Source organism: Phodopus roborovskii, unplaced genomic scaffold (genome assembly GCF_943737965.1).
Source record: "Phodopus roborovskii unplaced genomic scaffold, PHOROB, whole genome shotgun sequence".
In the NCBI taxonomy this organism is placed as follows: Eukaryota; Metazoa; Chordata; class Mammalia; order Rodentia; family Cricetidae; genus Phodopus; species Phodopus roborovskii.
The window spans coordinates 6,474,359-6,489,729 of record NW_026126418.1 but is presented as its reverse complement, the minus strand read 5'-3'; the positions used below and the strand labels follow the sequence as shown (position 1 = coordinate 6,489,729).

Sequence of the window (15,371 nt, the reverse complement as noted above, 5' to 3'; positions counted from 1 at the left end):
CAAAAATACTAAGTATTATGTTCATAATTTATTTAACAACCTTGTATTAGACAACATTAACAAAATGACAGAAGAGAAACTGAAATTAGTTGTCATATATAGAATCAGGACAATCTCAACACATGTGGGGAAAGACAGCAAGCAGCTAGATACTGATATAAGGATGCTCAGGCATTGAAACTGTGCAACAAACATGTAACACATCTCTTACACTCTAACAAATGATCACAAACACACTGGAAGCACAGTCTCTGCAAAGAAACATGAGACAGAAATGAGCCAAAAGGAAATTTTACAAATGAAAAACTATAATACACTAAAACAAAGCAAAACACAGCAGCTGGCAAGCAGGGGTAAGCAGACTAGATGTGGCAAAGGAAAGAACTGGGCAATCCAAAGACAGATTAATAGAAAGTATCCCTCTGAACAATGAGCAAATGACTGATAAAAGACAGATTAATAGAAAGTATCCCTCTGAACAATAAGGAACAAATGACTGATAAAAAGTGAACAGAGCCTGGGGGACTCAGGAGACAGAGGCTGGAAGCCCGATGCTCTTGCCATCTGGAACTCATAAGGAAAGAGGCCAGTGCTGGAAGACGTTTTGAAGGAATGGTAGCTGAAAATGTAATATGGCAAAAATCAGAAAACCCTAAACAGGATGAAGTCAAAGAAATCAACTTGCAGATACCCCAAACCAAGATCTAAAGGCTGAGAACTAAAGACAAAAATGCTCTTAAAAGCAGCCAGAGGAGAAATGCAGGATCCACAGGTGAACACTCGGTGACTGACTTCCCCATTGGAAACTAGAGAGGCCTGAGAAGAGGCACACTTGAAGTGCTCAAATAAAAAGGACTGTCAGCCCCGAACACCACACACCATAAAAATGCTTTCAGGAAGGAGGCTGGAACAAACATCCCTGCCTGAGTGAAAACGCAGGGCATGTGTTATCTGCAACCCTGCTTTAAACAGCACTGCTGAGGCGGGAGAAACAGCTCAGCGCTTACCAGCACATACTTCTCTTACACAGGACCGGAGCTTGGTTTGGTTTCCAACACCCATGATAATAGGCAGCTCTGTCACCTGTAACTCCAATTCCAGGAGATTTGGTTACTTCTTCTGACCTCCACAGACAGACACAGAGACACAGATACAGGCACAGACACACACACGCACACAGGCACACACACACACACAGGCACACACACACTTTAAAAAGGAAATAAAGTCTTACAAAACAGCATCACTGGAGCACTGGAGGAAGTTCTTTAGACAGAGGGGAACTACACAGAGGAACCTAAACACAGGGCTAGGTGAAGAGCAGCTGAAGCAGGGCCCATCTGAATAAACCCTGCATCCTCTTCTGTTGCCCTTTAGAGTTGAAAATGTAAAACAAACCTCAAACACTGTCTTCTGGGAGTTTTAGTAATTGGAGTTATCTATAACACGAAGCGACCAGGTTTCTGCATTCCACTTAGGACCACTTGGGAATGGGGTAATGCTGACTCAAGTCCAGAAAGGACCAGTGGCAGCTTGAGGACTCCTTCAGCCTGACCTGTCAGTCACTGGAAAGCTCTGCACCAAGTTCTTCCCCAGGGTTTTCACAGCCACTGGCAATCATTGCCTGCATCCACTGAGCAACAAGGTTTCTCCAACAAGTTGGAGTCAGGTACTCTACTTTATTATTCTTCCATGAGTTGCATTCTTTGATTTAAAAAAAAAAAAAAAAAGTAACTTTCTTCAGTAAGCTATGTGATGAATCTAAGTAATCTCTCTCTCTCTCTCTCTCTCACACACACACACACACACACACACACACACAAACCCCACATATGTAATAAGTAATGGATAAATGTATACTTTTTCTTAAAACCAAAGGTAGATGAGAAGAGAACATCAGCTTAGAGCACACTCTGATATAGTCTGGAGTGGTTATCATTTATTCACTTTGAGATTAAAGGTCAATATCCACACATGTAAATCTTACAGGGGCAATCCAAAGGATGGCTCAGTTGAATGTGCATCCTAAAATGTGTCATACCTGTTTTTACTGTCACTGGATTAACTATGCATACACACACCTGTTTTTACTGTCACTGGATTAATTGTGCTTACACACACACACACACACACACACACACACACACACACACACCCTTAGGATATTAAATTCCATGACAGCAGGAAGCTGAGAACAACTTGACTTGACTTTTCCTACCCTGACACTGCAGTATGTGAGGTCACTGTACATGTGCAGGTGTATGTGTGCATATGTCTGTATGTTTGTGTATTGATATGGAATGTTATATAGCAGGTCAAAAACACAGTGGTCATAGTCAAAGATAATTTTTGTTCTATCTGGAATTTTTAAGAATTTATTTTCTAAGAATATATTTTTTATGTGTATGAGTAATTTGTCTATGTATGTAAGTGACTACATGCATGCCTAGTGCCCTTGGAGTTCAGAAGAATGTGTCACATCTCTTAGGACTGGAGTTGGGAAGAGCTGTGAGACTGATTGGAACCTGGATCCTCTACAGAAGCACAAGTGCTCAGCTCATTCTTCAACTCTCACAGGATACAACAAACAAATCAACGTCCTTAAAGCATTCAAAGAAGGGAAGCAAGCAAGTAAAAAATATGGGCTGTTGAGACAGTCAACCAGATGAGGTATAAAGGAGTTATGTGGCCATGGAGAAGCTAACGTACCTCTCTAATTGAGGTTCCTCATGTGCATCTGCAGGGGGCCTGTCTGAACTGATTAGATGCAATGGACTTACTATGGCCCTCCACAAACAGTACCTGAGAATTAACAGTCACATGCCCAGAAGTACTAGGAAGTACTAAAGAAGATGATATGAGTGGCAGCAGGGGAGGCCCAAGCATCCACTGTGAGAAGCACAGAAAGGAGAGTCAGGACAAGCCCAGCTAACAGGAGAGAGCAAGGATCACTGTGCCCAAGTTCCCAGAACTTACTGCAGTTCTCCTCATCGCTGCCATCAGGACAGTCCTCGAATCCATTGCAGCGGAAGCGGCCGATGATGCAGTGGATGCCGCTGGCACAGGGGAAGAAGGTTGGGCCACATTTTGATTTCGCTTTGGCTGCAGGAGGAAAAGACACACAGAGGGCTATCAGGAGATGAAGTTCTCTGGCCACAGCCTCCATATCCCACTCACTCTGCATGTACGAATGAGTTCTTTCAGGTTTGGCATGACATTCCCAAGAAAATATTACCGCCATCACTTGTCCAGTCAGCATGGGCACTTTTGTGAAGCATTTTCTAGAGTTGCCAATCACACTGCTTCAAAAGTCCTAAAAGGAACCTGGGAGATGTCCCAAGAAGTAAAATGCTTGCCACACAAGCATGAGGACCTGATTTTGATCCCCAGGAACTATACAAAAAACCTGACTGTGGTGGCACACACCTGTAATGTCAGCATTGGAGAGGAGCAGATGGTGAATCCCTGCCTGGGGCTCAGTGGCCAGCCAGCCTAGCCTAATGGCTGAGTCCCAGGTTCCAGTAAGAGATTCTGTCTCAAAAACATAGTAGACAAGCAAAGTTAACCTCTGACCTCCGCTCTATGTTGCTTCACTGGCAGCAGATCTTAAATTACGTGTGTTTTTACCTTTCCTTCTCCTATAGCATTCCTTCTCCTACAGATATTTGCTATCACTGTATATAGTTTTGTGTCAAGCCTAAACCTTCTTCTTTAGACTAAAAGGGGGATTTGGCACCCCCACATTGGGGCCAGATACAGATGGGTTGTAATGAATTAATCAGACCCAGCAGAATAATAGATGGTGTTTTATTGGGGAAAGAATTTACACAGAAAACAACAAATGACTGCCTCAGTGCTGTGGCTCTAAGGATGCAGACCCTGCCTCCCCAATGCTCTCTGAGACCCGAATGGGGCCCTGGGATTTCTGATCCTCTCTCTTTATCCAGTCATGTCCCCCACCTGTAACATCGCCCAAAAGGTGCAGCCACTGTTACAGGTACACAAGCAAATATATTACTATACTCCACACTCCAACACACATACACAACATGTGCCCACGTGCACACATAAACATCCCATGTGCACACAAAATTCTAAAGGAGGCTAGGCACAGGTGACAAACAAAGGAATACATAGGTGAGTGTGGATGAGTGGATGGAGCTGGACGGTGGACACAGGGCTTACTTTTTTAGAAGCTGAAGAGCCAGTCAAAATTCACTCCCTAGATATCAAAGCAATTGCTGTTGGCATTTAGTGAGTCCTTGCCACACTAGGCAGGGTGCCAAGGACTTTGCACAGATTTTCTCATTTAATTTACCCAGCAGCCACTCAATGGGATAGCATGCAGAAAAGCAAACGTGACACTCTCAAGGCTGTACCTTTCCAAAGATTTACTTGAAGGTCATACTTGCTTGGCTGGACTTTGGGAATGTGGTTTGCGGAACATGTGGGGGCATCCTACCTCTACCAGAGCTTATGCAGTTTAGTCTGTGCTAACATTTGCATTCCCTTTGAGTCTGGAGTCTGAAAACATATGAGGCAGTGGGTGCTTGTGATGATGAACAGCAACTGTCAACTTGACTGAATCTAGAATCGCCTAGGAGACAAGCCTCTGGGCATGTCTGTGAGGGAACATCTAGGTTAGATTACGTGAGCTGAGAAAACCTAGGCCAAATGCAAACAAGAAAGGGAGCTGTGTACTGGAAATCATCTCTGCTTGCTGACTACAGGTGCAATGTGATCAGTTGCCTCAAGCCCCTGCCGCCATGATTTCCCCAACACGAGGAACAGGAACTTCCAACTGTGAGCCAAGAGGAGCCCTTCCTTACCCTGCTTTTGTCAGGGTTTTGTACCACAGCCGTGGGAAAGCTAAGACAGTACCCAGGTGGTCAAAAACCTGGGTGCTAAGTCTGAAATGAGCTTGCCTGGCGGGCAGCCCTTCACACATGCTGCTGAAATCCAGATGAACTGAGTGCATCAGCATGAGTACTCTAAGGGAGAACACTGGGAAGCCAAGGCTTGGACCTCTCCAGGTACCATCGCCATCATGTTTTTGCCTACACTGAATTTGCATTGCATCCTTTTGATGTCATGAACCACAGTCCTGGAGATGACCATATGCTGGGTTCCATCAGTCTTAGAAAATGACTATGGGAGGGTCTTGATGAGTAGTGACATAGACAGGAATGATGCATATGGCTTCTAACACCGTTTTGTAGATGGGCTTTGAGGATAAAGTGACTCACTCAAGTCCACACAGCTAGGAAATCTAGTACTAAGGGGAGGCCTAGACATATGGACTCCAGAAGCCATGACCTCAATCAACCTAACCGCAAGCTTCTCTGCCACAGGCTGTCACTTCTCCCAACAGAAGTCAGACTCCTGCGCTAAAGAAATTCATTTTGTGCACCTGCTGTACAAACAGTTTGAACAGAAACAGTTGTAACTTGGGCTTGATTTACTGTCCTGCTAAACCCAGTCGCCCTGGGGGGTGATGCTCTTTCTAGTTAATGGTGCTGTCTGCTCTGAGTGTCGATTAGAGACAGAAGATGAGATCTATGGCTAAGTGCAGGTAGCAGCCCCATTGAGCATCCCTCCAGCCTCCTGTCTGAGAGGCTGGACCCACACTTCTCCAAGAAGAAAAAGGCTATTTCTTAGGAACAAATAGACAGTAAATTGCCTGCATGTTCCCACTGTCTGTATGATGCCAATTTAGATGGCAGCTGAGTCATGATCAACAGGGTGTCTGTGAGCATCACAAAGCACACTCTCAAGAGTTCTGGGCTCAAACTCAGACTCCATTTTAACGAGTCTAAACAAGTTTCTGAATATCGCTGAGCCTCAGTTTCTTCATCAGCAAAGTGCAGGCAAGCCTGCTCTCCAGGTGTCACGTAAGATGGAAATAGTCATATAAAAGCTTGACAGTGACATACTTGCTTTTATCACTATAACAAAAATCTGACAGAAGTTGTCGTGTGGCTATCTCCTTTGGAGGAAAGAGGGAGGCCCAGGAGACTCAGAAACTAATAAAAATTAGAGGCTCAAGAAGGTCACACATTTACAAGACATGTAAGGCCCCTCCTCAAAATTATATAGATAAGTAAACAATTTTTAGGAGAGAGGAGACTCTTCAGTGGAGCTGCCTAGAAGGAGCTCTGAGGATGTGCCGCCATCCATGATGTAATGGATGGATGGTGACTTACAGTCACCCACGCTCCTGTAAGTAACCACAATAAACCCATTGGTCACAAAGCTAGGTTTGGGTGAAGTAATTTCTTTGGTCTATCATTGGTGCCCTAAATGCCTGGCATTAATAAATGTTTGTTTATGTCCCCTTAGGAAAAGTCATACAACAGAGCTGATGGCCAAACAGGGACCAGCAGATCCAAGGATGAATTGGGAAGAAGCAATTTTGTGGTCCCTATAATGGGTGATGAGACGTTCAATTGAGGCTTATCCATCTGGAAGGATGCCTCCTCAGACACCACAACTAAGGCAGCTGTGGCAACAGGAAGGCAATCTCCAGACTCGGAGCAAACAGCTCTCCACTTTGAAGGGTGGGTGCACACCTGACTCGAATGTTCACTGAGTGGCCTTTATTTTTTCCATTTTATGAGGAGCCAGAGTTACAGATGGGCTGTAGATCAGAGACATGGGTCTTTGGGTATTGTGGAATATTCTTTTTGTACACTGTGAACATTGTCACTCTGAGTGGTTTAATATAAAGCTGAATGGCCAATAACTAGGCAGGATTTCTGGGCAGAGAGGACACTGGGAAGAGGAAGGCAGAGATGCCAGAGACACAGGGCAAACAGGATGGACAATAGAGATAAGATGATAAAGGCACAAGGCAGAAAGTAAATTAATAGAGATGGGTTAATTTCAGTTGTAGTAGCTAGTTAGAAACAAGCATAAGCTAAGGCTGATCTTTTATAATTAATAGTAAGTGTATCTTTTTCTGTGAGCTGGCAGTCCAAAGAAAAGCCCAATTGCAATAGGGTACCAGGAAATGCCATGGTGACACAAATCCTAAGTTCAAAGCATGTAGGATGCATGGGTCTATTTAAAACCTAGTTCTCAGGTCTCACAGATGTGAATACTTAAGCCCAAATAAGACACCAAACCTGCCCAAAGTTAGCTCTTGTGGGGTGAATTTGGCCTTGAGCCTGATCCACCTACTCCTGAGTCTAGCCTCTTTCAGCTGGAGTGCTATGCCATAGCGTCACACCTGGCTCAGACATATTATCACAGTTCAGATTCAACAGAGAACAAAAGTAAGGAAACCAGAAAACCAAAAGCCCTTCTTCCATGTGCCAGAATGCTCCAGACCTGGGGTAAAAGACTCTTCACTATGCTGCAAGCCTATAACTATCAGTCTGCCCAGAAAGCACTCATGGCTGCACACCCCACAGAAGATGATAAAGCTTTGTTATCTACAGCAGATGGCCCAGGTCTCCCCAGGTGCACCGTACCCAAGAGCTGGGTTAGAAGTCTGGTATGGTGGGGCTAGAGAGATGGCTCAGCCATTAAAGGCTAGGCTCACAACCAAAAATATAAGAAGTCTGGTGTGGTGACAGTGCCTGCAATGTCAGCACTGAGAAGGCAAAGGCAGCAAGTCTGAAGACAGTCCGAGTGACACAGTGAGATCCTGTCTCAGTCACCACCCAATTCAGCCAGAATTACTATGAACTCAGCCAAACAGACCTGCCACATTACTCAGGTGGTGGTGGTGGCTACAACCCCAGACCAAGCTATGGGCATTCAGGGTGTCCCTCCTTTCTTCTGTGCTTGGCCAGATGAGGAATAGCTGATCTCCAACTCCTGCCCCAGGATCCAGTCAATAGAAAGCCAAGATGGGCAAAGAAGCAGAACCAGGAGCCATAAGCTCCTCTGACATCTTTCCATCCTTGCTTGTAAGTAGGAGACTGAGCTTACCAGGAAAGACTTCAATAGCAGAGAAACGTATAAAGGAGAATGTGCAAATCACCCATCCCCGCCACGCAGGCAAGGGTGCTGTGGCCATCCAGTAGACATGATTCTGCATCAGCTACCCTTCTCATGTGATGGAGGAAGGACTTATTTTGGCTCACAGTTTCAGGAGACTGTCAAAAGACCATCAGGAAGGGAAGTCATGGAGTAGTTGTGGTTCAGTTCACACTGCTGAGAGTGTGAGGTGGCATCAGGACAGTCAACCAGGAAGTAAAAGTAAAGCCAGGCTGGAACGCCCCCCCCCCCAGACCCACCTCTGCCAGACAGGTCCTACAAACATCACTGCTACAGGAGGACCAGGTGTTCAAATGCATAAGCCCATGGAGGACACGGCATACTCAAACCATATTAACAGCAAGAAAAGTCATGCATACATGGGCCAATGGATCACTCTGATAATGCAACAAGTCTAGGGTGAAGCCTGGCATTCTGCATCACTCCTGAACTCCCAGGAAATGCTGATGCACCAGCCTCAGCACTGTGAATGCCAAACATTGTCTTGTCCACTGCAGAGAAAGTACCCCGAGTGTAAGCTACGGAATTAACAAGTTGGCTACATTGTGTGGCTGCATGCAAATGCACACAAAACACAGTAAAACACTATACCCCATTTTTATGTGGGTAGTAGGGATCAAACTCAGATCCCCACATTTGCACACCAAGTACTTTACTGACTGAGCACCATCAACCCAGCCACCGCAGCATTCTTAGTGACTGAGTATAATTTCTCTGTATCTGTGTACCTATAAGTCAGAGGGTCGGTTACTGATACTTTAAGTAGCAATGCACACCCAGATGTGTACAGTTTTTTTCCTGCCTATATAAAATCTCACTGACATATCGCTGCTGGGTCCAAGGCTATGCATAGTGTAGATTCTGGTGTTTTTTAGCTAATCACCTGGCATCACCTGAGGCCAAATATACCCACAAGAAAAGACTGCTGCCCAAGACAGATGAGAGCAAACCACGGTTCTTCTGCACTTATGTTAGGCTGGTTCCCAACTGCTGCACCACTCTACTACTCACCATCCATTTTAACATCTGCATATTTCATTACCCTACAGAGGAGCGGACATTTCCATCTGGTCAAATGAACCATGCCACTCCTTTTATCCTCCTAAATCTGCACTGGGTATGGGACAACAGTCTTCACTGGAATGGGTTTCCTGGTCTGCATAGATCTCCAGCAGATGCAGAGTCTCTGTCTCTAGGCTCATGCTCCCCTCTGTCTCAGAGGGCTGGTGGGGGCAGGCACTCTCTTTCAGGGCTATGTACTCACCAGTGTCTCTACAGGAACCCTATCTCCCCATGCAGTTTGCAATGAGTAAATCAGCAAGCACCTACCCCCCACACATACACCCCAGCAGAGTCACCAGGAGAAGTGACTCCCTTCAGAGACCCTGTATTTCCATTCAATTCATCCAAATATTTCATGGATGGGGACAAACGTGCTACAGTTTGGAAATGGTTACAGTATATCCCTCCCAAGGGTTCCTGTGTAGACATTTAATCCCTATGTTGCTGTGAGGACTTAATCTGACGGTGGTGTTTAAAGATGAGTCCTTTGGGAGATGACTGTGATGAAATAAAGTCATCAGAGGACTGTCATGACCACATCCTGGCTGCATTATAAAGAGAGGGAGAGACCAGCAGAGGCATCTACATACACCTTCCCTGTCTCTGACCATGTGGGCTATCTCAGGACTCTGCCCACCAAGGAGGCAATCACCATTCATGTCTCCTCTAGAACCAGAGCACTTTAGAATAAAATCTTTCCTTTATAAAGTTACCCATCCTCCAGGTGTTATTACAGAACTACAAAACAGACTGACACAATCCTACTTTGTCAGATTCTATTTATGTCTCAATACCCACAGAGTAGGTGACCTTATCATTCCTTTCTTCCTGGTATTACCATTACAAAACCAGGTGCCATTCCAAAAATTCATAGTCAAGAAGACAGTGTGGGGGCAATTCTAGCATTATTGTTCCAAGTTGAGTCTAAAACTGATGTCCTATTTGGGAGCACATTCCCTATGGAGGGATAGGATACTCCCTTAACCTAGAGGCAGGAGAGAATGACTTAACAGATTTAGATGATCCCTCTCGGAAGGCATCACCCTACATGTGGAGTGGGGGGGGGATGGGAGGGAAGGGTAGGGGTGGGGCATGGGAGGATGGGAGAGAGGGAAAGAGGGAAAGAGGGAGGGAAAGGGAACTGGGATCGATATGTAAAATTAAAATTAAAAAAAAATCCTAATGTCCTAGCTATAAGAGTAACTGTGAGAAGAATATCTACAAGCAAACTACAGACCACTTTGTGAGCTTTTCCCAATTTTTAAATTAAATTTATTTTATCTTACATCCGTACCAGTTTCCCTTCCCTCCTCTCCTCCCATTTCCTCTTCCCCAATTCCTCTATGCCCCCCCCCATCTACTCTGCCTTTGTTTCTGTTCGGAAAGGGGCAGGCATCCCATGGATATCAATAAAACAAGGCACATCAAGTTGAAGTAACACTAAGCACTTTCTCATGTATTAAGGATGAGCAAGGAGACCCATTATTAGGAGTAGGGTCCCAAAAACCAGTAAAAGAGTTAGAGACAGTCCCTGCTCCCAGTTTAGGAGTTCCACAAGACCAAGCTACATAACTGTCACATATATGCAGAGGGCCTAGGTCAGTTCCATGCAGGCTCCCTGGTTGTCAGTTCAGTCTCTGTGAGCCGTGTGAGCCCAGGTTAGTTGATTCTGTGGGTTTTCTTGCGGTGTCCTTGACCCCTCTGGTTCCTACAATCCTTCTTCCCCCTCTTGCACAGGATACCCTGAGTTCAGCTTATGTTTGGCTGTGGTTCTCTGTGTCTGTTTCCATCAGTTGCTGGAGGAAGCCTCTCTGACGACAACTGGGCTAGGTACCCATCTACGTGTATATCAGAATATAGCTAGGCATCATTACATTAACTTGTTTTTCCTCTAGTCATGTATGGTTCTATCCTAGATCTCTGGACCATCCAGTATCTGGGAACTGCCCCTCCAGGCAATGTCAGAGGTGGGCTCTCTCTTGTGGTAAGGGTCTCAGGCTGGGCCAGTCAATGGTTGGCTCCTCCTACAATCTTTATGCCCCCTTACCCTAGCACATCCCACAGGCAGGACAGACTGTAGGTCAAAGGTTAGCTCTCCATTTCAGTAGGAAACAAAAGCATTTTTCTTTTACATAAAATCTATAGTCTCATATACAGCTGGTTGTTGTCCTGACCCCCCCCCCAAAATACACTTACCTATGTATGTTACAAAGTGGTTTTAAAGGGGGGAATCTGCCCCATTGTTGGGCAGTTAAAAAAAAAAAAAAAAAGCACCCAGCCTCCTGCTACCTGTCAGACAGAGGTGTGGTGACCAGTGTAGAAGTGCAGAAAGCAGAGGCTGGTGGTAGGTGGGGACAGAGCTGCAATTCAAGCAGTGTCCTCACGAGGGAGCGAATCTCAACTCCATGGAGGCGGATGCCAGAAAAAGCTTGCAGGTATGCAGGCTGGGGCTATGGTGCCCCATGTGACAGTTACAGTCTGCAGTTGTCTCAGCTATGCATTCCACTCACACTAAGGTACAGGCTGCTCTGAAGTGGCATGGATGAAGACTCAGAGAAGACAGGTAGGTCATGTTAGAATTTCTAGTGTTTACAGAATTACAAAGTGAATATTCCAAGGAAATGGAAAACCATGTACAAAGCCTGAAGGTCAGAAAAACGTGGAAATGAAGAGAAACAGGAAGGTCATAGAGATATGCTGCTTCTAGCAGTAAATGTACTTATAGCCTTTTCTTCAGGAAAAAAAAAAAAAAAAAAACCTGTATCTTGGAGCTAGCAAGCTGGTTCTTTGGGCAAAGGCACTTGCCATGCAGGTCTAAAGACCTGAATTATTTGAGCTCCAGAACCCACAGAAAAAGTGGGGAACAGACTCCTGGAAGTTGTCTTCTGACAAGTGGGTGCTTGGTTTCTCTCTCTCTCTCTCTCCTCTCTCTCTCTCTCTCTTTTTCCCTCCCACATATAATAAATGACTAAAGTAAAAATGCATTTCTCTTAAGAAAAATACTGCAAACCAGTTGCAATTCAATTCACTGCAACATTATTGAATGAATGTTACACAAAAGTATAAATTAGAAAGAACCCAAATTATAAAAATGCAGGCAATTTAAATCATTGTGAACACCTCCTAATGTGAACATACGCATTTGACCATTACCGGCTGGAACCACAGCTGGCTTGGAGGTCAGAACAATGTGGACATTTTTCGAATGTCTGAAATTGCCACTAGACTGGGTCCCTTTACTTGATTTCTAAAATGTCAAATTGTGGTTTCTTCTCAAAGTCAAAAAAATGACTTCTGGTTGGTGGTCAAAAAAGCAAAGAAAGAAATACAAAAACAACAGCCTTTTAAAAAGTAAATGGCCTGGAGGGGGGGGGGGTGTCCACTGAGGTCTCAAAGAGGATGACAAACAGCCCACACCAAGCCTTGAAGCCTATGCAAATCATTATCGCCAGAGAAAAAAGCCCTCTGCTTGTCCCAACAGCTCAGCTCCACGTGAAGGCTGGCGTGGACTCCAAGTGTTATTGATCAGTCGTGGCCATGTATTACTTTTCCCTAAAATAATATATTGGTGGCTTGAGATGTGAGAGAAAGGACAGCAGATGCAAGCTAACTGGAACATAAAAAATGGAAGAGAATGCAGTCGAAACAGTGTTGGCAGAAGACTCTCTAATAAAAAAAATCCCCCAAACATATCCTCTCTTATATCTCAGACATGAGGTTCCCAGTCTGGGTTTAAAATGTCAGAAGGGATCCGGGTTCACAAGGAGTTTCTGTTCCAGCTATATGACAAAGCATTTACTCTCCCCCACAATCCCCATAGTGAGAAGGGATAAAGGTACCACAGGCCTTACCAGTTGTTTGAACAAAGAATTTGGAAAATGCCTCATACCTGGTACAGATCCATGCTTCCTGGCAGGCCTGTGGCTCAAGCTGCTAACCCTGACACAGGTGAGCTGGGAACCACTGTCATCCTTACCCAGCTTAAGGCTGGCTCTACCACCCTCCTTTCCCTCCCTTCTCTTCCTTCCCCCTCTCTTTCTTCTCTTTCTCTTGAATTGAACTCAGAGCATGGTAGACAAGCGCTCTACCAATGACTTATATTCCCAGCTTTTTTTGTTTGTATTTTTTTTTTTTTTCTGGAGATAAGGTTTTGCTTCGTAACTGCCCTGGCTGTTCTAGAATTCACTTTGTAGACCAGGCTGGTCTCAAACTCACAGAGATCTGCCTGCTTCTGCCTCCCAAATGCTGGGATTAAAGATGTATATCATCATGCCTAGTGTTCTTAATTTTCTGGAGACAGAATCTCACAGAATTGCCCAGGGTGACCTTAAACTTGTAATCTTCCTTTCTCAGCCTCCCAAGTAGCTGCAATTATGAGTCTGAATCAGCAAGGCTGGTTATCATGATGTCTTTACGTCACACATAGGACAAGTTGCAAGGAAAATAACCTTTAACAGTCCGGGCAGGGAGGTAAGGAAGGGTGTAAGCCTGCCTGAGCTCAAATCTCACACGCTGTATGATGATGTTTTCATCAAGACATGGACATATTAACTCACTTCATTTGACTACTGTGGGACTAAATAAGACAATGAGTAACTACCTAGAACTTTCTCTAGAAGACAGTATTGAAGAGGAAAGGAAGCTTTGGGGAACCAGATCCCTGAATGATTTACCTGGTCCTCTCAACACAGTCATGGAGACAGCAGGACCTGAGAGTCAAGAGTTTGTCCCGGTGATTGCTACTGCAATGCTTGCTGGGAGCACAGCGAATGGCCACTGTGGTAACTTTAGAAACAGGGGGCTCCATCCAGGCCTCACAGCTGGAGACAGGCAGCACCTCCCAATGCTCAGAAGGACCACCCAAGAGGTCATTATCATCATCATCATTATTATCATCATCATCAGTCATTTTATAAAGAGAAAAGAACCCTTCCAGGAAAACAGGACTTCAAAGCAGTACAAATGCAGTTTTGGAAGAGCCTCATCAGAGCATCTGTGGTGGTTTGGATGAGAACAACCCCCATAGGTTCATATATTTGAATGATTGGTCCCAGCTGATGGAACTGCTTGGGAAAGATTAGGAGGTGGCCTTGTTAGAGGATGTGTGGCCTTGTTAGAGGAGGTGTGTCACAGGGAGTGGGCTTTGAGGTTTCAAATACCCATGCCAGGCCCAGTCTCTCTGCCTGCAATTTGTGCATCAGATGTGAGCTCTCAGTTACTACTTCAACATCATGCCTTCCTGCCTGACTCCATGCTTCCCACCACCATGATCATGGACTAAACCTCTGAAGCAGTAAGCAAGCCCCCAATTAAACACTTCTTTTTGCAAGTTGCCTTGTCCTCACAGCAATCAAACAATAAAACAGAGTTCAAGTTTCTATGATGCCTTTAATATGAGTCAATGAGCCCTCAGATAATCCCACAATGATCCCACCATCTGGGGGTGAACTTTAAATACTTCGATACTGAGTCTAAACTTTATCAGAGTAGTGATTTTTGGTCCCAGCTGCACATTTGAAAACCTGGGAGGCTTAAAGAGAAACTCAAAACTGCTTGGTTAGATACATCTGTAACCCCAGCACTCAGGCAGCAGAGGCTGGCAGACCTCTGTGTGTTGAAGGCCAGATTGATTTACAAAGTGAGCTGAATTGTAGGCCAGCCAGGGCTACATTGTGAGACTCTTATTTCAAAACAAAAAAACAAAAAGGCACAGCAAAATGAAACCAAAGCTACCCCAAGTCAAAAGAACTGACATGACTATGCGAACACCAGACAATATAAAAGATTAATTAAAAAAAATTACCCCTAGGGACAAAGCAAGATTTTTAGGAAGACAAATTTATATGCCCTAAAATAAGAGCCCCCAAATACATGGAACAAAATAACAGAAATGACAGGAGACACCAACACCTTCAATGATAAATGTGATAGGCTGAAGATCAGAACAGAAATAGGAGTCATTGGCAGCACCGTAAAGAAATGTCAAGGCTGAGACACTGGTTGGCAACCTAGTATGTAAAGCCCTGAGTTCAATCCCCAGGACTTCACAAGTCAGGTGTGGTAGCTGTAATCAGAACACTGGGGAGATGAAGTCACAAGACCATTCTCAGCTACACAGAGAACTCAAGCAGAGTCCGGGCTACATAAGACCTGTGTCAATAAAATAAAATAAAATAAAATACTGAAAACACACCAGACAGATGCCTCCAGAACACAGTGGAGTGAAATTAGAAATCAACAGCATAAGGAAGTTGGTAAACTTCACGAATCCATGATTATTAGGTGACATACACTCATTCAAAATT

General features: G+C 44.7%; 1 protein-coding gene across 5 annotated transcripts in view; it reads right to left on the bottom strand.

Annotated features, from left to right (window-relative positions):
* Ldlrad3 (low density lipoprotein receptor class A domain containing 3) overlaps positions 1 to 15,371 on the bottom strand; it is a 227,897-nt gene that overhangs the window by 113,552 nt on the left and 98,974 nt on the right. For all 5 annotated transcript variants that reach the window (XM_051184082.1, XM_051184083.1, XM_051184086.1 and 2 more), the window contains exon 3: positions 2,977 to 3,102. In XM_051184082.1, the coding sequence (XP_051040039.1) occupies positions 2,977 to 3,102 (126 nt within the window). The remainder of the gene's footprint in view (positions 1 to 2,976; positions 3,103 to 15,371) is intronic.